The sequence below is a fragment of the Haplochromis burtoni genome, unplaced genomic scaffold, assembly GCF_018398535.1.
Source record: "Haplochromis burtoni strain Fernald_Lab_line unplaced genomic scaffold, NCSU_Asbu1 Contig_265, whole genome shotgun sequence".
Lineage (NCBI taxonomy): Eukaryota > Metazoa > Chordata > Actinopteri > Cichliformes > Cichlidae > Haplochromis > Haplochromis burtoni.
In genome coordinates this window covers 85,248-112,306 of record NW_024582626.1, presented here as the reverse complement: position 1 = coordinate 112,306, position 27,059 = coordinate 85,248, and the positions used below count along the sequence as shown (strand labels likewise).

Genomic DNA, 27,059 nt, shown 5'->3' with positions numbered 1-27,059 from the left:
TGTGTGTGTGTGTGTGTGTGTGTGTGTGTGTGTGTGTGTGTGTGTGTGTGTGTGTGTGTGTGTGTGTGTGTGTGTGTGTGTGTGTGTGGGTATGAAGCTTGCTGCCCTAACTTGAAAAGACCTCTGATTCACGGGTGACTAAGTACTGGAGCAACTCCAGCAAGGCTACTATACTCACGCCATACAGGCTCGCACATGTTGAGGGTTGTGTGTGTGTGTGTGTTTGGCAGTAGGTGAATGTGCTAGTGTGGTTAATGTGATTATGCTGTGTGCAAAGTCGATAGGTACTGCATCAAGTAGGAAGAAATGCAGGTATCAGCTTGTGCACACATGTGGATTTGCAGGAACTGGACAAGTGTGTGGTTACTTTATTGCACTTAATTGCTGTATATGGATAGAAATGTGTGTGTATGTGGGTGTGTGGACATCGCAAACATACTGTATGTGTGTGTTTTGCAGGTGGAACACTTAGATGTGGAGCCTTTGAACCTGATGTTTCTAAGACGAGAGCTCTTTAGACAGTTTTTAGAAAGGTGCCGTTTACTCAGTGACCTAATGATCTCATTGGTTTTCCACCATCTGACCTCATGTTTTGATTGGACCATTATTGTAGCATCTATATTTCATGTCAGAACTGTTCGGATGCTTGCTCATATTCTGGATCTGGTCACCTAATATAATAAAAATGCTAAATGCCTTATTAACGTCTTCAGCAAATTTGGCTTTTTGCTATTTCATCTTTTCACTGCACCATTAGCAACATGCTAACAGCACAGTGCTGTGTTGGTGTTGAGGCCAGACACTAACCTCTCTCTCTACCTATGCCTGTCAAACCAGCCCTGCTTCATTTCCTTTCTCACCTGTCTTTGTTTTTTTCCTTCTATTTTCTCTTGTCATGACTAGAGGCCATTTACTCGATCTCCTGCCACCCTCCCGTGCCCATCTGCGTCTTCATTTCTGCTGCTCTCCGCCTCTGAGCAAAGTCTGTTGCTTCACCCCTCTGTCTCTCTTCTCTGTGCTGGTTAATGTCAAAGGAAGATACTCCCACTGGTTAACCTTTACAGACAAAAGATAAGCATCGCTTTCTAGCCCGCTCTATCTCTCACTCTATCTCTTGCAACTTGGCCTGTTTTCTTTCACTTTGTGTCAGACTTAATCTGTCATCGTTTCAATTTAAATATGTTGATTAAATGTGCGGTTTACTCCTTTTTGTTATTTTGTCTTGCCTCCTTCCTGTCTTTAATCATCTCTTTCTCACATCTGCCCCCTCTTCCCCCTCACATGTAATATCGGTACAAAATCAAATGATTATATGAAAGGTTGTGACATTTTTTGTATATGTCATGAAAGACAGTCTATTCTTGCAACTATTCAGCCTGCAAGTCAAGCAGGCTTGTGTGGTTTTTTTAAGGTGGCACTACTAAAAAAAAAACTAAATTGTTGCTGATCTACCTACATATACACACACACACACACACACAGAGCTGTTCCACCTTTACACTGGAGCCAGCTGTGGCTCCTGAGGGGAGTTCGCCCTTTGACCTTGAGTTCAAAGGTTTGGGGGCCTTAGCCACCAGCCTCTGCAAGATCAGGCTGAGCCAGCTGTTTTTTGCTGCATATTCACACAGCTGTGACAAACACACACACACATATACAAGCTGCTCTAGGCAATGTATACTACGTTGGTTCAGCGTGGACGTGCTCAGCAGGGAAACATATGGAAGCTGAAATGTGTGGGCGTGTTATGTGTTGCAGCCCTGCAGGTAGAATATCAGAGTGTGAGGAAGAACGATTGCAAAGGTGGAGAAAGAAAGTGAGATTTATTGGACTGTAAGTTTTTTGCACACGTTGATCAAGAAGACAGTGGAAAAATGCATATCCATACACATGTGTGGTCCTTACTGAAGGAAAGAGGATGCAGTGGTTTTTGTCTGGAAGTCAAAGGTCAAATGTTAAGGAGAAAAAAGGGTGGGGGCGAGAGCAGGCAAGGTAAGATATGAGTAAGAGGACTAGTGAGGCGCTGACATTTAGCTCGCAACCATCGTCGACAGCCATTTGTTAAAAGAGGGGGTATTTAGTCCGTTTTGTGGATCTGAGTATACAAAAAAGACAGAATGTGTGTGCGTTGTGTACAGTCATGCCTGTTTAGTGTTTGAGCACATTGCAGGTGCTCTGTGTTCTCAGGGTGTATGTGGAGGTGTGTGTGTGTGTGTGTGCTGGGGGTGGGGAGGTGAACCAGAGTGCCACCTGTTCTCAGTCATGTGGCCCAGCAGTGACACTGTGAATCACTGAACAGGCGGCACATGAGGAACACACACACAGATGGCCACAGCGCTGGTCCCGGCCCTGCTGTGCATTTTGGCTGACACTCTCACACTGTGGTTTATCAGCCGCAGAATGACACATCGACACGATGACCACAGAACATTCAGCAAACGTCACGCGTGCATAATTAAGACAGGTGCAGAGAATAAAGAGTGAGCCCTGTGAGTTTGCCTTTAGCAGGAGAACAGTTTTCATTTTTCCAGTTCTTCAGCTAAAGAGCTGATGAAATGATGACTGCTGATTCAACTCACACTGGAATGTCACATGTGTTTAACCTAGTTTTGACAGTAGGTGAAAATAGAATCACATTGCTGCTCTCGGGGGGGGAGACTAAATTCATTTTGGGAGTAAAGTCTTAAAATGACAGTGATTTATTTATTTATTTGTCAAAATTCTCTTTTGAGCAAATGAAGTGTCCAGCTCCATATTCCCGATAACATTATTAATGTTGACACCAGACTGACTCGTGGTCCCCCGTTGTGGTTTCAGGAGCTGAGAGGTGTCATGGTGTCCGGTGGATGCTAAAAAAGAGGGACTACATCACCTCTGATCTCAAGGTAGGACTCTTTAAACATATACTTTCTTCTCTGATCCACAGTTTCTGACTTGGTGCCAGTTTTCACATAACCAAGCAGTACTAACTACAGTACTGTGCAAAAGTCTTGAGCCACCCCGCATTTCTTCGTACTTTGCTTCCTAGGAGCCAGGCTCTGGCAATAGCTTTCCATGCTTTCCGAAGATCATTCAGTGTATATATATATATATATATACACATATATTTGTAAGCCACTTAACACTAAACTATGAATCATTTAAGAAAATAAAAATAAAATAAAAATGCACCTTTTCTTTCGTTGACTTTCCAAAAAAAGTGAAACATAAGATAAAAATTATATTTCTGCACCAACAAGGTGATATTGAAACAGCTCTTAGCCAAAAACTGGGGATATATCAACTTGATGTGCAGTGGCTTTTTTGAAAAATTTGAGGAAATTGGACAAGCAGGGGACAAACGGACAAGTGGCAGGGCCTAAAACAGCATCTTAAAGTCATGCCTTTAAGAAACAAAGACAAATCCTGACAAGAGGACCTCAGAGATGCATGTGGCCCTTCATTTGATCCATCTAATGTTCACTGAAGCCTCATCAGAAATGGTGTCAGGGGAAAAGTGGCTGCCAAGAAGCCATTCTTTGTGACCATGGGCAAAGGAAGAGAAACAGGAAGAAAGGGCTGAGTTATGCAAAATTACGCAAAAACTGGATTGAAAAGTGGCAACAGGTCTTATGAACTGAAGAATCCAAGTTTGGCCAGAGAAGCGATATGACACTGAGTGCAGACAGCCATCTGTACAACTCGGTGGAGGCTCTGTCGTGTTTTGGATTTGCATTTCAGCCTGCGGTGTTGGGGATCTTGTCAAAATCGATGGAATTATAAACACAGAAAAGAACCATCAGATTTTGATCCACCATCCAAAGCAATATGAAAACTGTGTGACTGAAAAGGGCTTCATTTCTCAGCATGGCAGTGATCCCCAAAACACTCCCAATGCAGTAAAAGTATACCCGACGTTTTTAGAAGCAGTGTGGGATCATCTCGACAGAGAACAGAACAAAATCAGAATCACTTTTATTGCCAAGTTTTAAATAAATATAAAGAAATGAAGCGTGGCTCAAGACTTTTTCACAATGTTGTATAATATACTACAGCTGTCCTTCATAAACTATACTCTGCTTTGTGACCTCAGCATTTAACTGACTTTACCCAGTTATGTAACAGATAAAGGCTATAAAAAATTAGGGTAAGTAGGTGAGGCAGGTAGAGGAGTAGGTCGATGTGTGAAAAGAGTGAGTAAGAGAGCAGTAGGAGTGCACATTACACACACACACACATACGCAATCATTAATTATGAAGGAGGTGAGTTGCAAAGTCACGGGTGTCAGTGGATTACTCCTCTTTTATGATTTCTCATGCACGCAAACACCTTTTTATGCTTTTGAACTTTGTGTGTGCCGTAAGTGCTGAACGTGCATGTTCTGTAAAAGTTGCTGACTCAGCCATTCAACTCATATCAAAACCACATTAGAGAGCGAGAGATCAACGATTTCGTTTTTCATTCTGTTAGCAATCAGCGAGGAAGCTGCGATTAGCAAAATTCACCGTATCTCACTGACAGTTTCATTTACCGAAAACTTTTCCCAACCTCCAAAGCAGTTTGGGTTATGGTGTAAATGTCGTATTGCTTTACGCTATGTAACCTTCAACAAAACCTCCCCGGTTACCCCGTGTTGTAATCACATTATAATGTCACTGCTGCTGCTGCAAGCTCATTTTTACACCACTGGACGGTTGCTGTCTGGTTAGACTCAATGTTGTAGTGCAGTGTGTGAGTTTTAGCAGCAAACATCAAAGCTAAGTTATCTGCAGGGACATGTGGCTTAGCCTTAGTCTCCATGATAGGAAATTGACTAGTTGGGACAATCTGCTGAAAATGTATTCCTTTACATGCGCTCCTAACTTTGTAAGCTCCTTTACTTTTCACTGAGTATAACTTTGGGGGGAGGGGGAGTATATTAAGCACGACTGGAGTTCTTAGCTTATCATAGCACCACAGTTGGGATTAGCTGGTTGTTTGGGGAACTAAGGGAAAAGCCGGGGCTCCCTATCAGTCGCTCTCTCCTCGAGTAAAGGCCCTAATTATCAGGGCTGCAGCGCTCCATTCAGCCAGCTATATGTGGGTGTGCTTAGGCAGTCTCTCAGTCTGACTGCCTGTGTGGCTCTCTGTCTCCTCGCAGTGTGAGTGTGCGTGGAGGTGATTATTATAGTGTCTGTCGGTCTCTCGCTGTACTCAAAAGCTGACTCACGTTATGCCACATGTACACACGGACATACGCGCGCACAGTCCCACACACAATCCTACATATCAGAGGCTGAAAAGTACCATCTGTACCAGGGACACAGTCTCCTACACCCATGCTCACACACCCTCACACACAGACACATAACTTCACTTGCTACTCTCAAACTTTCTTTCTAGACCCCGTCACTGTTATAAGCTGTTTATTTTTCAAACATGCTTGCATGCGTGTGGCTGGCATGACAGGAATTTGGGGTCTCACACCCATAAAGTAGGTGCTGTATATATTTGGAGTGTGAGAACTGCTCCGTCCCCATCCCTGATCTCTTTAATTACACACACAAAGTCTCACACATGCACACATGCCTGCATTTCTTCCACACACATAAACACATGATTGTTAGCCTTGTACCAGAGCTGCGAAAACAGTGCTTTGCTTTTTTTTTCTTTATTGTCCCCTCCTACCACACACACACACACACACACACACACACATGCACATTCGGGACCCTGGGACAAGCTGTAATTCCTCAGCTTCACTTGTTGTGGGAGAAGAAGTATGGGATTTCAGCTCATATATATTTAATCTTTTCAAACTCTTATTATATGGGTGCATGTATGAGAGGAGCAGCTGGGGGAAACTGTGTTTGTGCAGGGGCAGTGTGTGTGGCACACTAAAGTCCCACCCGTGCCCACATCAATCAGCAGTCCTCTTCCTGTTCACTTTTGCAGGATGATGTTCTCTCACCGCACTCTTTGGTGTGCACTCACTCGAAACAACACTTTAGACAGTAAACACACTGTAATAGAATAGAGTACTGTACTAATCTCACACTAGGAGCAATATGAGAAAGCAGACTCACCAGTCCAAAAAACACACAACAAAAACCCCCAACAGCACAATATTTCCTTAAAGAGGAATGGCTGGGGTTTATATGGTGCTTCTAGTCTTACTGACCATTCAGAGTGCTTTATCTAGCACACATCCATGGCCAACAGACTCCACACAGAGAGGGTTTGAACCAGGAACCTTCTTTCTGTAAGGCAACATTAGCCACTGTGTGGCTGGACTTAAAGAGACATCTCTGTTGAGCTAAATAAATAGCATTTAGTCAACTTTAACCACTGTAATTGTGAACAGATAATGTATAATTCAGTACTCTGTGGTGGGTCATTTACAACTGGAGCAGTACAAGCCTTAGTAGCATCCAAAAGACATGCTAAAATGTGTTTCATCACATCAGATGTATAATTAATATGTAATTGGACATTATTGATGTGAACTTTGGTGTGGACCCTTACTGCTATTCTTGGTGCAGCCATTAATGCTTCCAAGCTCCTTGCACAGTACTGTACGTACCATAAACACAGGCTTTAAGAAAAACAATCCATCCATATAAGCACCACTGCCTTCAAGTACCATAAAGACCCCCTCTGTGCTGTGTCCCTCCCCGCTTTCAACACAAAACACATTATTGAACAGTCTTTGTCACTTCACAATAGACATCTAGATCCACCCGGTAGGACACGCAGCACATGCCATGCACTTACTTCACCAGGGGCTTGAATCTAGCACACACTTTCTCTTCTTGTCACTTTTCACTGCGAGCTAATAAAAACAAAAATGCTTCCACTCATTTAACGTTGTGTTAGGAAAATGGAACAGGCAGCAGGAGACTGATATACTGTAAATTCCAGAAGTTTTCCTGACCTACATAAATTAGCCAACTTTACTTTAATTAATAAAAATATACTTTTCATTAGATTTTATGAGGTTACTGTTAATTGTACGGAGAAAATGTTTACTTTTTACTTATTGCTTCGAGTGACGTTAGCATAAAAGCAAAAGAGCTGAAGCAAAGGAAACAATTACATTGTTCCACCAGTAGGAGGAAACAGACTTGGCGCTACATTGTGTCAAGTCTGCCAAAAAGAAGAAGATGTCAATATCTGACCTCCCAAATTCGCTTCTGGATTGGTCAAAAATTCCCATAAACATATTCCTAAACTTTGTGGAAAGCCTTCCCAGAAGATTTGAAGCTGTTGTAGCTGCAAAGTGTGGGAGAATGGGATGCTCTCAAGTTCGTATGCATGTGAAGGCAGACGAGCGAATACTGAATGTTCATCCAAATCCGATGTTACATTCTGTTTGTCTTTGTTTCACATGTCACATACAGTGTAAGCAATGTACCGGTCACCGAAATTTGTATCTTTGCCGTGATTTTATTGGACTTACCACTAAATACGAAACGAAGAATACGAAAAGGTTCTGCAGGGCTGGCTAGCACCAATTCAAGCACGTAAGAGTGCTTGAATTTTGCCCATTTTTATGGCTCTTTTTATCTTTTAAGGAACAGTAAGGTAAGTTATTAAACTTGCAATAAGTGTTTAACTTTGTTTCTCAGTGCAGCCGACAATATTTAATGATAAATGGCTTTTATCTGTGTCAACTTGCCGAGGTTGACACAGTGAATGCAGTTTGGCCCTCCAGGTGTTACAGCAGGTGAACTCCATGCAAATACTGACAGTACTGATAGTGTCAGCTACAGAGGCAACTCTACATGAAGCTTGTTACAGCCACGCTGGCTGGTTAATGAATCATCATATTTGACTCTAAGGATTTAAATATCATTTGTAGATACATGGTTGTTTCTATAAGTGCTGACCTCTCTGTAGGATGTTCACTCGTTATAATACTGAGCTTGCATGGCTGAAACTATTTCCTTGTTCCTATTTGGATGTCGATGAACTCGCCCTGTTTTGAGTCAGAGTTCTAAGAATCTAAATAGTACACAGTGGAAGTTGTTTGGTTGCTTTTAAAGAGGCTTTGTGAGAATGAAGAGGCCTGGGGTCTGTTAATGGTGCTGACTGTCACTGATGTAGCTGCGCCCGTCTCATCAAATCCTCTCCACCCTGACACGGACACGACTGACCGTATTTCTGAGAGAGATGTTTTAATGGATGATCCCAAGAACCTCCCCAGAGTACTTTCCCTGAAGCTGTGAAAAACACTTTCATATTTATCTGAAGACTAACGCTTAGATTAAGACGGAAAAGAAGAGACTTCTGTCAAACCTGCACACTTTTAAAGGTACAAGTTTTTAGAACTTGAATGCAACTAAATAAACGTCTTAAAATCGTCACATGTGAAACCAAATGATGATTTCTGACTTATTATGTGTGAACAGGGACAGCTTAGTAGATGTACATGTATTATGTTATGAAAAAGTTTCACTTGTATCTTTAGGTCTTTTTTTTAAATTATTGATTTCTGAAGCATTCAAAAAAGCCGAGTAACAATTATTTACTATTTTAAGGCCATTGGTTGAGGTTAAGGCTTATTAATTAGAATTTACAGTGTAGCCTCAGCGATTTGCACCGAGGCTAGGAGTGGTTTCACAGTGTTCAGATTTTATTGTTTGTTTGTTTGTTTGTAGTCTGTTCTCTTTTTAGAATTGTTCCGACCATAAATAAACTGTGTGCGCGTGTATCCATAAGTCATCGTCTTAGCATCATCCATGACACACTCCCGTCCTCCCTGCGGCAACTAATTTTGCCTCCTGTTATCCTGCTGAGGCAGTGCTTTCTAAATATAACCTGTGTGTGTTTGTTGGGTTTGTGATGCATACTGTTGGTTGCACCAGTGTGGCTCTTTGGCATTATTATAGAGAACAGGATGGTTGCTTTGGCAAGGAATGGCTGGAACAAATGTTTCCGGCCTTGGAGAGACCTGTTTGTAGTTTTCAAAGTCTTGTTTGGCTACCTTTGAGCACGTGGCATATAATTCTTGTGCTGTCTGTGCACACAGTCAAATCACTGTCATCTAGTAGGCACAACCAAGAAATATATTAAACTCATAAGTCAAGGTTTTATATGTTGGCAAAGCCATGAGAACTATGTTTCAACAAATAAAAAATACAGTAGTTCTATATTATTGAGCCATAAAACACATCTAACATATCTATAAGCACCACATCAGGTCCATCCACAGACCTTCCACTCTATAAACACATTTATGCTATATTTATGTAGCTATCTAAAGCACAAACCTCACATCTCATAATGAAGACATTGCCCACCTTCACTAAATAACTCAAAGCACAAGAGCATTCAATCACTGGCCACTCAGTAGTTACACACATTCAACTGTATGCTAATGTGAATATCTAATCAGCCATTTATGGTCAAGATGACCTGATGAAGTAGATGGTTAAGAAATGCAATTGTTAGTGCCAGACAGGCTGCTCTGACTGCTTTACAAACTACCAATCTACCACATACCCAAAGTACAGAGAATAGTCTGAAAAAGAGCAAATAGCCAGTGAGCAGGGGCAGATCTAGAGGGTAGTTTTATGAAATGTGTATACTTTATTTGAATCGTTTTAACTATATGCAATACCTGCATATGTGGGTTTTTTAAAAGGGTTGATTTTGCCACCCTAAGGGAATTTCTCCACCTCGGCCCCTGCCAGTGAGCTGCACTTCTCTGTGTGAAAATTCCTCATTTGATGTCTGAAATTAAAGGAGAATGGCCAATCTTCTTAGAGCTGACAGGAAGGCAACAATAAGTCACTTGCTACAAGCAAGGTATGCAGAAGAGCATCTCTGAATGCACAACACATTGAAACTTGAAGCCGATGGCCTGCAGCAGCACAAGACCACACTGGGTGCCACTCCTGTCAGCTGGAACAGGAACCTGAGGTTGCAGTTTGCAGCAGTTTTGAAGGAAAAAGAAGGGATCTAACCTGGTACATAAAATCTGAACCAAATACCACTAATTTAAAGTTTACTGAGCACTTATTACATGTTTACCATCTTTGTAACTGTGTTATTAATAAATAGTGTATTCTAGTCAGGTTGAGGGCAGGCTGTATCATTTTAGAAAACTGTTGAGTCTAACGAAACAGACTGTCTGTTCTCACTGTAACAATGTGCAAGTTGCCCAAAGAGAAGAAACCATTCCCGGATCATTTCAGCAGTGGATCTGTGAGGCCAGTAGTTTTCTTATTATGGATGTACAAGAAATCCAAGTCACAGGCAAAAATGTACTCAGACTAAAACACTGCGATAGTCTGTCTTCCTGTGGGTAATATGAAGTGAGGGGCGCTTCCTCGTCCAGAAATAGACCGAGGCAGAGAAATAGCTGCTGGCTGTGCTGGAGTCCAAGCGCTGGTCACGAGTCTGCCTGAAGAAGAAAAAAAAACACTCCGGAGTTAAAAATAAAAAGGTACAAAGAGAAATAAACGGGCCCGGTACCGGCAGTCGGATCTAACGCGAGCTTACCCTGGGATTCCGGGGGCGGGGATTGACGTCACGTTCTCTTTAAACACAGCTCAGCGCAATACGAGCTGTGCCCGTCAGCTTCAGTGAGAGAGCTTCTTTGACGCGGAGAGAAACACGGAGAGCCGTGCGAGCGGAGCTGGGGCTTGACAGCAGAGACAGCCATCAGACACGGAGTAAAATATCTGAACGAGCCCATCACGGACACCGGAGACGCTCTCCTGCTGTCAGGAGGCTCAAGTGTCGTTTTTTTGTTCTGTTTTTTATTGGGAAAGGAAACGATAGAGACCGACAGGGATTATAGGACTGTAGCTGCTCTGCCGGCTGTTCGAGTTTCTATGCACACTCGGAGCTCTAAACTTCCAAACACAGCGAGTGTAAAAGGCTGCTGTGACTGACAGCGAGGACCCGGATACTTCATTCATATTTCATTCAACAATTTATTCCCCTTCTGCTGAGACTGTTGGAAGCTCTGCTGTGACCGGTGAGTGCCGGGGCTGGTGGGAGAAGGAGGGGGATTTAAAAGTCCAGGCGACTTTGTTTTGGTTGTAATGAGGGTGGGTTTTGGGGGGTGAAAAGAAAGTTTACTATGAAATTGCCTCGTGTGGCATCACTGGGCGATACCATCGCCGTACTGTCATGTTCGGCTACTGATCCATTGATTGATTCGGAACAATGAGCGCATTATCGGAACTGGCTGAGTGGAACTGTCGATCGTGTGTAATCGATGAGGTGGGGGAATTTCGCTGTGTTTTTCTCAACCACGGGTGGCTCCCTTTAATCCCACGCGTGTAGGCTGGGTCTCAGTTCGCCGAATTGTTTTCGTCATATTCACGTTTGAGCGTCTTTACCGGACCCGGTTAATCATTCGGCGCACGTGGGCTTATTTCTGCTAAATTGGCGATAGGATGGGAATCTGCGGTTTTTTTGTACTTAACACGAAACCTAGTTCCCCAACTTCTGTCCCGAAGCTAGTCTGTGCGTGCAGACAGTGTGTGATGACAGCTCCATCCACGGCAACGCGACCACGGTCCTAGTTCCGTTTCGCGTTGCCTTGAAAACTCATGATCATGCCGTGGCTGGAAAAGGGGAAGGGGAGTTAGAGGACAGAAAACTGCTTGTGTAATGAGATCTCACGCCATTGTGTGTCTGTGTGTTGGAGAGGGGGGTGGGCAGGATCACCGAGGTCGGCAGCCGTATAAAGTGAATGGATAGCTGCCTCCCCCAACCCCCAAAATCACCCTCCAGTCATAGTTACGCACACAAAGAGCTTGATTGAAAGGAAGTGATTTGCATCACCTCTGTTTTTTTCTTCTTTTTTTTCGAGGGGATGGGTGCTGACCTTAAAGTCTGAGTTTCAGGGTCAGATAGTCCACTAAAGTCTCTCTGCGTCTGGCCCGTGCGTATACGTGCGCCTTGGCCGCCTTACATCAAAATAACGACCCAGTTAACTCGTTTGGAGGAGTGGTTGCAAGCGTTTGAAGTATCATAATGAGCTATTGCATCACCACCCACAGACTTTACACACTTTTTTTTTAGTCAGGAGAAGGCAGTTGGTGAGAATTTGTGGCTGGTCGTGTCGCTCATTTGTCATTTTATTGCCCGCAATAAACGAGGGGAGATCAGAAGGAGGAGCGTGCTGGCAGGGGATCGCTGAGAAAACAAAAACGAATCCCTCTGAAGGTTTACTTCCGATCGATCAGATTGATTGGCATGGAAACAGCAGCGTGTTTTGTCTCACCTTTTCATGTCGGGGTAGTAAAAAAAAGTTAAAGCTCCACCTCGCTTCTAACACGCCGTGCCGACTGTGTGCTGCTGCTTCAAGCCCCGCCCCTTTCCTCCAGTGATCTCAACAGGAGTGCGTGTGTATGTGTGAATGAACAAGCGCCGCCCATTTTACTATGACTTGATGACGAACATGGACGATTATTAAAGCGATACACACGCGTCAGGAAACAGACGTGACAGTGGAAAGAAAGCTGTAAGCCTCAGTAAGAAGAGCAAATTATTAGAGCTTTTCACCCAATCCCATCCACAGCACTCTCCTTTTTCTCCATAAGTAACCCTGATACAGATGTAACTAGTTCACTATGATTTTTTTCCTTTGTACATGTGCCTGGCATTGGAAATGGGTCAGTAGGCTGGCTTGAAGTGATTACTCAGCTACTCCTGCCAGTTAACACTGTCTGTGTCAGATGGTGGGTGCTGCGCATCAACCATTTTTTGTCACCCGTTACACAAAACGAATATAATCAAGTTACAAGTTTTTCAGAGTGAAACTGTTGAGGTCAGTGATCGAAGGTGGCAGCGAAACATCTGTGCGACACCACAACGTTGAAACCGTTCCAGTAAAGGGTGTAGTTTCTCTTTCAGAGAGCAACGCAGAACGAGAGAGGTGGAGTAAAACGTAAAAGAGGAGTCGAGAGAGGGGTTTGTGTGTGTTTTCAGAACAATGTCTGCTCTGCCGATGATCAGTTTGTCAAACACACCCCGACAGTTCAGCCGATTAAATCTGGACTTGCTCCATGTGCTGGCTGGAATTTGCCCATCGTTTCATTTCAACGTTCAAAGGAAGGCATCCTGTTCACCTCAACTGACCCCACCCACACCCTCTATGTGATAAACATGATGACATCACATATAGGGGGGGGGGGGGTTGCACAGAGCTAATTTTCAGTGCACGAGCTGATCGCCTGTCCATGCAGCGTTTTAAAACGTGCACGCTGATAAGGATTTACTGACTGAAGGAAGAAGGGCTTTAAGACTTTGCTGGGGGAGCAGCTGGAGGCGATATCTTAGTCAGGCAAGTGTGGAATTCCACTATGCCTTCAGAGACAGACTGCCGGGGATCAAGGTCTGCCAAAATTGGCAGCGGGGGCCCAAAAACAACAACCATATTGTCTTCTGTAGGGTCCAGCATATGGTAAAAGTTATTATGCATGTCTGTCGGGTATGAAAAAGGGGGGAAAATCAATTTGGTGAAAAGAGTCATATAAAATATGAGCTTTAAATGAGGCAAAATTACAATAATTGGCAGTAAAACAAGCAAAAAAAACTGGAATAGACACAACTGAACTTTCTAAATGCATATGCCAGCGGCACTTTATGGACGATAATTGGCTTTTTAGCTTTTGAAATACGGCATCATAGCAGTGTGTATGGATGAATTCATTATCCCTGCTACTTCTTTCTCATTAGTTTCTACAAACCAGCAGGGCTCCGGTATGTCACCGGCCACACACAAACCACGGACATCGATCGTTTGCTGTACTGGACATTTATATTACGCTGTGATGTGATCTGAGGGCACTTGGGAAAAATAGATCCTCTGTGTAATACATTTCGCAATCTGAAGGAGTGAACTGAAATTTATTTAGTTATTTATTTTTTTACATGAGCAGGCAGGGGTTCAGATGCACCACACTAATGTTAAACACTTTTACGTTAGCTTTTAGCATTTGCAAAGTTGAAAGCTTTTCTACAGGAGAAAGGGGGTGTTCCTGTTCTACTACTATTTTAAAGCCAGTGAGAGTGAGGAGAAAGTTTTCCCTCTGAGTTCACTTTCTGTTATCTCTGGCCCTTTGCCATCAGCGATGATGCCACAGTGGAAGGGCTGTGTTTGAACCTACAGTGTGTGTGTGTGTGTGACTCATAGCTAAAGTTAAACAGGCTCTCACAACTTGGAAAGAATTTTCTTCCTTCCTTTGGTACCTCGCCTCACCTCCTGTGACTGCATTTACCCACGCTGGGAGAATAGCTGATAAGTCAGCCGGTGAGTAGGGAGAGATTCATGAAGGGGAAAAAACCCTACAAGATCAGCAGCTGTGGTATTTGGAGAATCTATAAACAGGCCTTGGATGTTCTCTGGTCTAAACGAACAAACGTCATAACAAAGCTGCTCTGCCTGTGTCACGGTTGTTCTGATAAAGTCAAAATGATCGTAATTACACCCACTGTAAAAACAACGGCGTGCTGACCATCTGCACACATGCTGTCATTATCTCTGATTAGCTGCAACTCTCTCTCTCGCACACACACACACATGTCGGGTATTCATGTCTTGCTGGGACATCTAATTGACATCATGCCACTTACTCTAACCATAACTCTGGCACTAAAACCACATTTTGAGTCTCAAAAATGCCTTCAAACTCGTGGGGACTGGGATTTTGGTCCGCATAAGGATATGACTACACATGAACACACACACACACATGTTGCTAAGTGTTATTCACACACACAGACTGCCAGTGAAACACAATGTGAGTCCAGTGAGGAAGAGGATGGGGGTGGTGTGAGGTCAAGTCTGCCTTGTGTTTCAGGAAACATGTTGATTAGTAAAGCCCTCTCATAAACCCCGTCTCTCTATGTCAGACTCGCCAGCTTACTTCAATAACTGTTGGTTAAGACGCGACTAGTTCCCCTGGTAACTGTTGCCAAGGAAGCTGTCTCTAGTCTTGTTTGGTGTATTTCTGAGCGTCTGTGTGTTTGAGTGTGTCAGCCCTGGATGTGGACTAGACGTACCTGGAGAATGGGGGAGGGGGATTTTTAGACTATTTTCACACGTGCAGCTGTGTTTGTCCAGAGCTTTTCTTGCACTGGTTATAGAAAAGCCTCACTCAAGAGAAGCAGAAAGAAAAGTTGGGGGACTTCTGAGGTTGCTCATGTGCGAGAATCGAGCCGCCGTCGCTTCTAAGATTTCGGCTTTGTCCTTCAGAGGTGTTGAGTCATCCCTCTTTTTTTTGGTGTTTCTTGTTTTCTTTCCGATTCTCCGCTGACATGCACAGAAGTCTGTAGTTTCCTCTGAAACTCTAGAGTTTCTGTGAAAAAGAAGCCGAAAAGCACAAGTGACACAGACGCCCATTCTCCCATCACCTGTTTGTCACTCACTTTTACCAGAAGCCTGAGAGCGCGATCAGGCTTTTCACTTGAGCAGCAGATCAGAGTAAAGTCAGTTATGTCGCTTGTTTTTGTTGAAGTGGCTGGTGTGAGTCATGAGTTGGACACACGTGCCGTCGCACAGGATGACTGTGTGTCTGAGGTGTATTTTTAGGAACCTGCAGTGGCGAGCTGACCCTGCTTATTTCACATCTGCTCGTATTAGTCACATAAGAAAGTCATTTATTGCACACACTCTAAAACGCTCCGAGTTATCTTTTTAACAGGAAGCCTCATGGTTTTTAAAAAGAACCAAAACCCTTCCCCAAAGCTCGATTTTTCTCCCTCACACATTTGTACACACGCCCCCTCAGGGAGGCCCACTTCCTGTGGTTGTGACGACAGTTTCCTCTCCCCTTAGAGCTCTCTTCCTCTTCTCTTTAAACGTCACTTACACACAAGTGCAACTGGTCTCTTTTGTATGATTTGTGCACCACTGTAACCCAGTCCTAAGTTGTCAGTCACAGGATGTCACAGGAAAATAAAAGGACCTCTTGTTTTCTTCCTTCCTTTCTTTTCTTTTTTTTCCACCTACACACTCCGGTTGCAATTTGTGCTTCTTTTTTCACCAAGAGATAAAAACGTAGTCTAACTGTAATCATCTCTCATCTCCTGAATGAGGTCAAGGCGGTTGTCAAGACCACCAAAATTAATGGAAAAAGTAGCGTTGAGGAGCCGAACAACAAACTGACAGGCTGACCACTGACAGCCAGAACGAGATAATGATTCGTTTGTGGTTGCTGCTAACCTGATGATTGTCCCTGTTGTTTTCTAAATGTTTACATTGGAAGCAACTTCAAGCCAACACAGTTTAAATATGAAGACTTTGCCTCCACAGATGCTCCTACTGCCTCTCTTTCACGGCCTCAATGTCGAGCAGATGTGTGGGAGTACGCACGGAAGAAAGCAACTGTGAGCTTTACCTGAATTGTTGCTCTGCACAGGCTTAAGTGAATGAGGGAGTGGGTTAAGGGTCAGCTCAGCACAGTGTTTTCTCAGTCCAGAGTTGTGTGTGCGTGTGTGTTGTTGTTGTGAACACTCCGCCACAAAGGTCAGCTCCTTCTGGTTTTCTGCAGAAACCGTTTGCTTTGCCGTGTCCTCAGCTGAACTGCACTGCCTTGTGTGCGCTGGCTGGCACATCATCCTCTAATTCTGTGTGTGTGTAAAGATGCAGACGTGATAAAGTTAGCCCACATCATCATCATCTTGGAACAGCATGCACTGACGTTAGTGCACGCACAAACAAATAAATACAGTACATGTAGACACAGGGAGCCTGGCAACGGGGCGGGGGAGGACGGATGCAGGGGCTACGTGTGTGTGTGAGAGAGAGAGAGAAATGCATGGTGTTTCCTCCAGAACACGATCTCTATCTGGGACTGATTATGTAATGGCCAAGTGGAGTAAAGCTGCGGGAGGAAGGAACAAGAAGAGAGAGAAGACCATGCATGGCCTTGCCGCCATGCTTGATGGGAGACTGACTGCTGCCAGAGCTCTTTTCTAACTCGTTTTCTTTCTATTATCTGCCACTTCTCCCAGTTTTATCTGGTCATTTCTTATCAGAATGGCTCTGCAGTGAATTTACTCAGACAGTAAACTGCTCCCCAGCTGCCTGCTTTTACCTCGTCAAGCCCTCGTCCTTGGTCATTGCTCATATTCCCGTTCCAGCAGCCTCGTGTGCTTTCCTCGGACAAACAAGTAAACAAGTAGACTCTAACAGATGGATATTTTCGCAGTGGACGTCGTTATTGGCGTCTTTTTCTCGTTTTTTCTCACGCGTTTGTCTGAGGCAGAGGCACAGAGACGGAGCTTGTGTAACGATTTAATTTAAACTGTTCCCCTCAGCGCTCATCGGCGACGAAGCAGGCTTCCCTGTGCACAGCCGCAAGCATGTGACGTTGGGCTGTGCCATGAAATTGCTTTGCTTGTCAGATCCCACAGAGAAACGTTTCATTAACTGTCTGACTTCCTGGGTGTAATGGTTGTCTGACGGCCGACGGCACAGAGTTGTTCTGTACCCGCTCGACCCCTGGGCTGCTGTTTCGGGGACATTAACTAACTTTCCTACGATAACCAGGGTGTTGACAGGAACACCTCTTTGATGGTCGGGGGGTGGGGGGCGGGGGGGATTCCACTTCCACAAGATGTACTCTGGAGGGGATTTTTGATTGAACAATAAATGATGTCATGAGTGATAGTTTTATCAGCTGCGTATGACAGATGCAGATGTTCTCAAAGGGCTTTCGCTTCTTTTACCGTAGTAGTTTTTGTTTGCTGTGGTTAGAGCAAAATAAAATTGAAAGCAAGTAGCAATCACGCTAACACCTGCAGCGCTTGAAGGTTTAAATTTAAACTTCTCAAAGTGCTTCCTGTCTTTCTTTGAGTTCTTCGGCAGCAGAACGTTCCATTTGGGTGAAACGGTTACGGATTAATCAGTCTGAACATTTTCGTAGAATTTTCCTCATCGTTTCTCCTGAAGTTGCGGTTTACTAGTTTGATCATTCTCTCGGCCACGAAACCCCCTACCGAACATCTCATCGGCACATCCTGCTTATTTGTCTAAACATGCAGTCACGTACTGATTACCCGAGCGTCACGCTTCTAAGGAAGCAGAAATGACATCACACGGTCAGAGAAATTCCCGCTGTTGTTACTTCTGCAGTGGTGCAGAAACGCCCCCGGTCACCTGACTGTAAGTGGTGTCCCGGAGGGGCGGGGTTTCAGGCCCAGCGGTTTGGGGTAAGCCGTCTTCCAGGCGAGCTGAGTCATCGGGGGTTCCCCAAAAAATAACCTGCGTAATGCTCACGCTCACTCTCACTGCTTCTCCTCTCCTACACCATACTCTTACCCATAGGTGCTATAACCACATTTCATCGCTTTGGTATAATCTGATAGAACCCGAGCTGCTCTTGAACAAGTTTCTACCGCCTGTGTGTACGATCTCATTACAGAGTACTGAGTTTCTAACACTATGCTGCTGAGTAGCAATGTGATAGCCAGGGTAGATGGCTGTTTGGTCACACACACACCCTCTATAAAAGTAGTAATTACAACCTGGCCACCGTGTCCCCATTTGCTCTCAAAAGAAGTCACAGATGATCTCTAGCTGTATTTTTGTTTGTCTTTCTTCTAATTTAAACCTTTCTACTTTCACCACAATGCAGTTTTACTACATTTTGCCAGTGCTATGTTTTCCATGTGATGGTTGACTGAGTTTATGGGCTTTTGCTGTTAGAGTTAGACGGGCCTCTTACTTGCCAGCACGAGTGAATGAGCAAGAGTTCTTCACTCCCATTTTATCACTCTGCCATGCATCACCTGAAGGGTGAGGATGATGCAGGTGGAGATGATGCACCGAAGCAAAAGAGAGAAGGGGTGGGGTAAAGAGCTTCTCAGTCGATGCTGAGAGAACCTTCACTCAGTCTCGTGCTTTGAGACCGAGACGCTAACTCAGAGTGTTGTTTACCCTGGTCGTGTTGTTGTTGTTGTTGTTTTTCTCCCTGACAAGCTGACATTTTTCCCTTCTCTGTGTTTCAGGATTGAGGAGACCCCGGAAGAAATGATTGGCAGCTGAAGCTGAGACTTAACACAACTGTGAATCAATAACTCGGTGCTACTCTAAAGGTGCGCACAGCGTGAGTGTTTGTATCACTTTTCCTTTAAAGCACGTGGAGTGCAGTCCTGACAGTTAACGCCGGCCTATCTTCACATAGCAGCGGCGTCTGGCAGATCGTGATCCCTCGCCCCTTGAGGGTGGTTTTCATGTGTCAGTGAACAGCAACCCTCCTCGTGAGCTAAAAGTGTACAGTGTTTGAAGTATCCTCTGCTGGGCTTTATATAGAGCCCGTGATCCAGCGTTAGTGGGAGGAAGAAAAGGAAGGGAAGATGAACTGGTGGGAGGAAGTACTGCGTACGGCCAGAGCTAATTCTGGAAAAACTAGTGGAACAGTGCTATGCTGAGCAAGGCAAATGAATCATAACCCTTGTGTGCATGTCTGTTGCTCTCCCACTGATCCACTGATGAATTATGCAGCACATTTCAGTCATGGCACTGCAGTTTATAAAACATCTCTGTACTTACGTTAGGCCCGAAATATCCACCTTAAATGTAATATTTACATATTTGTCTTATATTACATTGATATTATATTGAATATAATGATGAAGATGAATCTGGGTGTTGTTCTTGAAAGATTAACCTTCTAATCTGGTGTTAAATGGATGACAGAATGGTGGTTTTTAACTACTTAACATGTTACAGGTAGATATTTAGTTAGCCCAGTTTCTAACGGCGGCCATGATCGTGCAGGTTTAAACCTCCCTCTCAGGTTTTGTCTCTGGTCTCTTTTGTTGTCAGTATTGAATCTCTGTTCTTTGAAACACACACTTCTTCTATTCATCCCGACACCTTCGGTCTTTTGTGCCGTGTGTGTCCGGTGTTTCTGAAAGCAGGGAGGGGGAGAGAGAGTTATCTCTCAGCTTCTTTCATGTGTTTTCCCCTCAACCATCTCCTTTGTGTCGTTTGTGTGTTTGTGGGAAGGTGCGTGGGCGTTTTCATGGCACCATTCCCACTCTGCACTCCACCTCCCTCCCTCCATCCCTTCCCTCTTCTCCTTAATCTATCCTTCCCATCCTGTTCAGACCGTCTGTTGCCGCTGCCCCCCCTCTTCCTCTTCATCACGCCTGCCGTAATGAGATTAAACCTTAGTGTATCCACTGGGCGCACGCACACTTTATGTATACACACACACACACAACGCTGCAGTACACACACAATCATCCACTTAAAAGAGAGCACACTATTCTCTCTCTCATGCACTAAAACAGCACAGGCCTGCCATCACTGTGCAGCTTGCACACTTGGACCGCTTCCACTTGCGTGGCGTCCAACATCACACAGTTGGCGTGAGACCAAAGCCTCTCACTCTTAGTCTTTCCCTCTGTCTCTGGCTATCAGGAGGCTCATGGTAAGGATTACAGTAACCCCAGGTCTGTCCTCAGAGGTGAGCTCCCTGCTGAGCCATCTGGGCTTCAGAAATAATCAGATTCCACACTGACTAGTTTACTGCTGCCTCCTACAGGCTGAGTTATGCATAGCAGCCGTCATCAGACAAGTTATAAATGTAAGTTTCTTCAGGAAATGTTCTTGACAGAAGCAGAGGAGATGCTGGCAAGCTGTCCATCTCTCTCATTCGCTTACTTCCAAACACACACACCAGCTTGTCCACACAATAAAATAAAAGGCCTGATGGGTTTTTCTGTTTTTAAAGTCTCTGACTCCCCTCTCATAATGATTCTCTTGGTCTTCTCTTTCTGCAGGCAGTTGGCTTTTAGGCTCCTGGTGCTGAAGATAGACCTCCACATATTCTCAGTGTTGGAGTGAGGCCCTCTCTGAGCTGCAGTGGAGGGCTTCACAGATACAGCTAGTCTGGTAAGTACTTTTGTTTCTGCAGCAAGGAATTTGATGGATCTGTCACAAATCTGCCACGAGAACTAAAAACTATGACGTTTTTTTTTTTAATGAAAATTAAAACATATTGACGGGACCAGTTATTTGTAAAATCTGCATCATAAAGCACGGCAGCTTCGTCCAAAGATGTTTTTCTGTTTTCTCTCTGAGCGTATCTGTGTGTTAATTGTGTGACTGTACAACTAAACATGCAGGCTGGATGCATCACCCAATAGAGCAGTTTGGCGGGCGAGGCACACGGGATTCCTTCCCTCTGGACGAACTCAACCGGGGGCCATGGCCTCCCGTGGGCGGCCGCGCCTGGCAGCCACCTGCCAGGTATGTAGTCATGACAACACAACACCATATTTTTTGCAAAACCTCTTTGGTTGCATTGATTCATCAGGTTAATCCTGCTGGTAGAGTTCAAGTTAAAGGCGATCAACAACTTTGTATCCCGTCTCTGCTCCTCATCAGGTGTTCACCTACGATGAACCAACACCAGCTACTTCCCCATCTACCTCCTGGACCTATGGGTGGATTAAACCATCACAGCAAATATTTCAGTAATGGGTAAGTAATGGAACAAAGACATGGGTGGCACAGCTACTTTTAAAATGCAATAGATTTAGAGGAGTTAAAATGTTGATGTCATTCAAATGTTTTTAATCCTTTGTGTGTTTTATACTCCAGGCCGATGCGAGGAAGCGAGAAGCTCGATCTCCCACAGCCAATGCTACCACCTCTGCAGAGGGAGCAGCAGAGACCTCCCCACCATCTTCATCCTCCACCTCATCACAGAGCGTGGGAAATTAGCCAGCTATATGATTCCCACCTTCCTCCTCGAGGACATCCGGTCATGCCCCTGCCCAATGACCTCTCGCTCCGTCTCCATAATGGAGGCTACGCGGGCAGCGGCGGACCTCCACCTAACCCCCATTTCCCCTCCAGGGGGCCAAACCAAATGCTGAAAGTGAGAACAGTGTTGCAGTGTTATTCTATGTCAGCCTTTTGCACTGAGCTTAAATAATTCTCTGCTGATGAACAATAAATCACTCTAAACACTTTCTTTTGTTGGTTTTCTGTCTATTTTAGTTTGGGGGTCCTCAGGAGCAGAATGTTCCCCGGGGTCCACCTTTGCTGGGAGATGACATGTGGGCTCAGGTGCACCAGGTAGGAACTCTCTAATTGGTTAGGATCATGTTTCATCATCGACAAAAACACCCAGCACTCCCTGTTCAGACCAATAAAACACCAATTCCACTCAAAGTCACTTTTGCCTCCCAGATTTTGCTGTGAATATTTTGATAAAGGGATTCTTTGGACTGACACTGCAATAGTCTTCATCTGCAGCAACTAAGATCTTTTTCTGTGCACAGCAGAGGCCATACCCAGGAAAGATGCAAGGAGGTCAGCTGAAGCGACCAGGCCCTCCACTGGGTGAACACTCTGTTATCCAACACACGCCTTCACCATCGCTGCATACGCCCTCACAGCCTGCAGCAGAGGAGTGTCCCAGCCCCAGCAAAAGGAAAAAGAGTTCAGATCAGGTATTGGACAGTCACAAATAATAAAATCAGTTCTTTTTTCCCCCTCCTCAGATCTTTGAGTAGTAAAATATTGTAATGTGCAGGTATCTCACCCTGGGCTGCAACGTTTCTCTGGTGCTGGCCAATCTTTGCCACAGCAGCAGTCGTCTGCTCAGCACCACCCTCCAAAGCCCGCCTTCTGGAACCCCATTCACAAGGACAGCAGTGTTCCCTGGCAGCCACAAACCTCAGAGCGCAAGAACCCACAATCACAGTTCCAGGTCTGAGCAGGAGCAAAATCTCTGCACTGTCTACTTGATCACTGACTACTGCTTTATTTAAAGCAGTGGTCAGGCCCTTTGTATATTATTCTCATTGTCCTGTTTTTCTTTTTCTTCTTCTCTTGTTTTGTGGCTCAACAGGAAAACAACAAACAAGGTATGGGCAGCTACAACCAGAAGTCCTCTCCTGCATCTTTGGCCCCTTCCAACCTCTCTCCTTTACCCAACTCCCCTCCAGGAAGCTACAACCAGGGATGTGCTCCTAAGCTTCAGAAAGACAAGTTACAACCTCAGGCTGTAAACCATCGGTCCCCTCACTCCTCCTACCCTAGTCCCGGCTCCAAACCGGAGAGAGCTCCACCATGCCAAGCTAAAGAGACTCGTGGTTCTCAGATGCAGAGAGGCCCTTTTATTGGGGGCCAAGGTGGCAGCCAAGCTACCTCTCACACAGCATCAACTCCAACCAGGGGAGACAGAGATCATCACCGACATGCCCAGTCGTCACCAGCAAACATTTCTGCGTCTGGCAGCAACAACAGCAGCAGCAGTGTGCCTTACAGCCACTTCCAGCCTCATCCAGGGCTGGTCCACCAGGGTCCTCCTCCTCCACCGCCTCAAGCCAGCAGCACCTCAGTACCTCAGCAACAGCAAAGCGGTCCACATGAGGCCTGGAGATATCAGAGCACGCCCAGCAATCACTCCCTGGTGAGTTCAAGTTATATGCTGCAAGAATGAGTTCCTTTAATAAAGGGCAGCACAACGCAGGCACTTCAGCTGTTAACACAGTTGTTTTTTGATCACTATTATATTAAGTGACTGAAAAATTCTTTGTCTTCAGGAGTCGGGCAGCTACAGGCCTCCAGGGCTGCTACCTCAGTGCCAGCAGAGCCACAATCAGGTCGTGGATAGTCGGCATCCAGGTTCCTCCCGGCATCAACATCACGTCAGCCCTCCCCTGCCACCTACTCGAACACCTGTCATCACAACCAACCCTCCTATGTCCCAGACCCCCTACTCTGTCAGCCGCCATAGCAACAGCAGCGGCTCTAATAGAGTTGCTATGGCTGCTTCCTTTGCAGTGGCCACATCTCCCCCTGCTGGCTGCTCTGTGAACAATGACAGTACTAGTAACCGCTGGCAAGGAGGAAGGGAGCCAGCCCCACAAACCCCTACCAGTGCCGTCACTAACTCCAAATCTCACAGGGATGCTCTGCAGCAGCCAGGCAATCATCGAGGCCCAGCTCCCACCGCAAACCAGTCTCACCAACACGGAGCTACCAAGTCCCAGCATATGAAGGGGAAGATGGCGTACTATGCTCAGGCTCAACTGGAAAAACCTCCATTTTCCTCCTCATCTTCTCTGTTCTCCTCAGGGCAAAACAGGGCAGGGGACAGTGTGATTACAAGCACAGTTTCAAGTCCGCTTTCCAACTCTCCAACTTACTGCCCAGTTTCTCACTCCACCGTCAGCTCTGCGCCTCAACCATCCAGCCCAGCCCTCCCCTCCAAACAGATGTTCTCTCATCCGCGAACTCCAACCTCTGTCCCTCAGTCCATTGAAGAGGCTCTCGACAAACTCGATGCTGAGCTAGAGGGACACATGCAAGCTGAGGAGAGGAGGAAGCTAGAGAGAGAGGAGCAAGAAAGAAAAAGAAGAGAAGAAGAGAGAGAAAAGAGGGAATGGGAAATGAGACAAAAACAGGAAGAGGAGAGGAAGAGGCTAGAGCTGGAAAAGAAGGAAGAGGAGAGGAAAAGAGAGCTGGAGAAGCAGGAGGAGGAGAACAGGAGAAGAGAACAAGAGAGGCAGGAGAGAAAGAAAGAAGAGGAGAGACGGAGAATAGAAGTGGAGCGACTGGAGAAAGAGAGGAAGAAGAGAGAGTGGGAGAAGCAAGAAGAGGAGAGGAAAAGGAGAGAATGGGAGAAGGAAAGGAAGAGGAGAGAGTGGGAGAAGAAAGAAGAGGAAAGGAAAAGGAGAGAGTGGGAGAAGCAGCAGGAAGAGGAGAAAAGGAGGAGGGAAGCAGAAAGGCACGAGCAGGAGAGAAAGAAAAGACAGCTGGAATGGGAGGAGGAAGAAAAGAAAAAACAAAAAGAGCTAGTGAGGAAAGAGGAAGAGAAAAAAAGGATGGAGAGAAACAGAGACGACAAACTGTGCAGCGCAAAAGGAAAAGAGCAGGCTGCTATCGAAAATCTAGAAAGGCTACTCTGTGAAAACACCTCCACGGTGCCCCCACCTCCTCCCCTCTCTTCTGTCACTGCATCTCCTTCAGGTCCATCTCCACCCAGTGCTCAGGCTTCTCCTCCATACCCCTGGCTAAGCCGTGGTGGTGTGCTCCCCTGCCAATCAGGCCAGACACCCGCCGTTGCCGCTATTGCCGCTCATGTCGAAAGGCTGCGGCCTCCTCCTCTTACACCTCAGACAGACTATGCCAGAGAAAAGCAAAGGCAGAGGGAGATGTGGAGTACCAATGGCGGAATGACATTCAGTCCTTCTTCAACAAACAATACCTCAGGGATGAACCAGCCGGTGTACCCCAACAAGCCCCCGGCGATGCAAACTGCACCCAGCCAATCCAAAGACCCAGCCAGGGAGAGAGACAGCAGCCAACACTCTCTCCCCACGGTGGCACTAAGAGAGCCGCCGAAACTGTATCACGCCTTTTCTAGAGAAAACCTCCCACCTCTGTCCTCCACCTCCACCGGGGGAATCCTCAACAAGCAGCTGACCAGAGGTGGTTTGGAAATCGCTGACTCTGACAGCGCTCAGTTTGAGGAGGAGTCCTCTGAGTCCACGCTGCTTCCCGACGGTCTGGCTAACATTATGGCCATGCTGGACGAATCCATCAAAAAGGAAGAGGAGATGTATAACAGTGAAAAGAATGGGCCCACAGGTCTCATTGGCACCTTTTCTCCCAGTGCTGAGCCCAACAAGAACTATCTTTGCGCCCCAGACTTGGTTCCAGCGACCAAACATCAGCCCAGTCATGAAGACCGATCCAACGCCAGTCCTCCTGTGCTCAGCCGCCAAGGCTCTCTGGCATCACCTTGCAGCCGAACATCTTCTCTCAACGAGGACGACGAGGACTATCTTAAACCTTCTCCAAATAATCCTAAACAGCCCGTGCACATGCCAGTGGGAATAGGGAACACCAATTACCGTCACAGTGACTTGGCTAAACTTTATGGTCTCCCTGAACAGATTAAAAGTGACGCTGATGAGGACGAAGATGAAGAGGATTCCGAGGCCCCATCTTGTTCTCCGCCACCCCAAAGACCCCACCTTCATCAGACGGGTGTTAATAGCATGTTCAAGTCTCTAGCAACTGTCCTAGAGAGCCAGAAGTATGCCTACCGTGGCGGGCCTTTTGGGAGACCTCCTCCATCAGCTCTGGTTGGGGTTAAGTATTCCTCTTCGCTGTCACTGGGCCCTGATATCTGCTGCCAGCAGCAAAGCAGTTCTCCCACATCAGACTCAACAAACCCACCATTCAGTCCTGCTCTCCCACCCATGAAGTCCTCTCCTCGTTCTCTACTGGAAGATAAGAAGCTGAAATTAGAGGACTCGGATGTCTGGACAGATGAAGGGGACTCAGAGGAAAGCTTCACCTTTATTAAAAAGAAACGCATTCCTACGATAAAGCCTATCAGGGTGATGAAGGAGGAGCAAGAGTTGACAACCATCTCTGAATCTTCTTTGGCAGAGTTGGGCAAGAGCTGTGAGGTCATGCTTAGCCGACAGTCACTCCATTACAAGAGCTCCTACAAAAAACATGACAGCCAAGGTCAAATGGGGAACAGACACAAACCCGAGAAAGTAAGGGAACACAGAGAGAAAGGCAGAAGCAGAGACAGACAGAGGGACAAAGAAAAGAAGAGAAAGCACGGTCACAGCAGCAGCAGAAAGCATGAAGATAGAAAAGAAAAGAAAAAGCATAGAGACAAGAAAGATTCTTCTTCATCCACCCATTCCAGTTCCAGCCACAAGCGGCACAAAGATGGCAAGAGCCATAAAGAGAAAGATCGCAGAATCCTAAGTGATCTCAATCTCCAGAGAAGGGAGGGCTCAGAGAAAACCTTTGGTCTCTATGAAACTGAAAAAAGGAAATGCAAGGAAGCATGCAGTACCAGCTCCACAAGCGAAGGCGAGCGTAGAGAATGGACGGGAGAAAGATCTTCTGAGCACAAAAAAGGCGAATCTGGGTCTTCGTTAGGTTCTACGGATTTAATGAAATTGAAGGCGTTGTCAGATGGACCACCAAAAGAGCTCAAGATTCGGCTGATCAAAGTGGAGAGCGGCGACAGGGAGACGTTCATTGCCTCAGAGGTGGAGGAAAAAAGGATTCCGCTGAAGGACATCAGCATCAAGAACACTGCGAGTGAGATTATCCGATCCTGCAAGTAAGTGC

The 27,059-nt window shown here is 45.6% G+C and overlaps 1 protein-coding gene across 7 annotated transcripts in view; it reads left to right on the top strand.

Moving 5' to 3' along the window:
• The window catches only part of kdm6ba (lysine (K)-specific demethylase 6B, a), a 101,581-nt gene that overhangs the window by 69,346 nt on the left and 5,176 nt on the right, over positions 1–27,059 (top strand). For 3 of the 7 annotated variants that reach the window (XM_042227509.1, XM_042227511.1, XM_005939203.2), the window contains 11 exons: positions 2,815–10,943; positions 18,935–19,021; positions 20,717–20,828; positions 21,062–21,185; positions 21,324–21,419; positions 21,540–21,819; positions 21,942–22,019; positions 22,226–22,396; positions 22,480–22,656; positions 22,798–23,361; positions 23,495–27,051. In XM_042227509.1, coding sequence (XP_042083443.1) covers positions 21,067–21,185; positions 21,324–21,419; positions 21,540–21,819; positions 21,942–22,019; positions 22,226–22,396; positions 22,480–22,656; positions 22,798–23,361; positions 23,495–27,051 — 5,042 coding nt within the window. In that variant the 5' untranslated portion in view covers positions 2,815–10,943; positions 18,935–19,021; positions 20,717–20,828; positions 21,062–21,066. Of the gene's footprint in view, positions 1–2,814; positions 10,944–18,934; positions 19,033–20,716; positions 20,829–21,061; positions 21,186–21,323; positions 21,420–21,539; positions 21,820–21,941; positions 22,020–22,225; positions 22,397–22,479; positions 22,657–22,797; positions 23,362–23,494; positions 27,052–27,059 lie in introns of all 7 variants that reach the window. The other 4 variants (XM_042227510.1, XM_042227513.1, XM_042227514.1 and 1 more) reach the window with 3 other exon arrangements.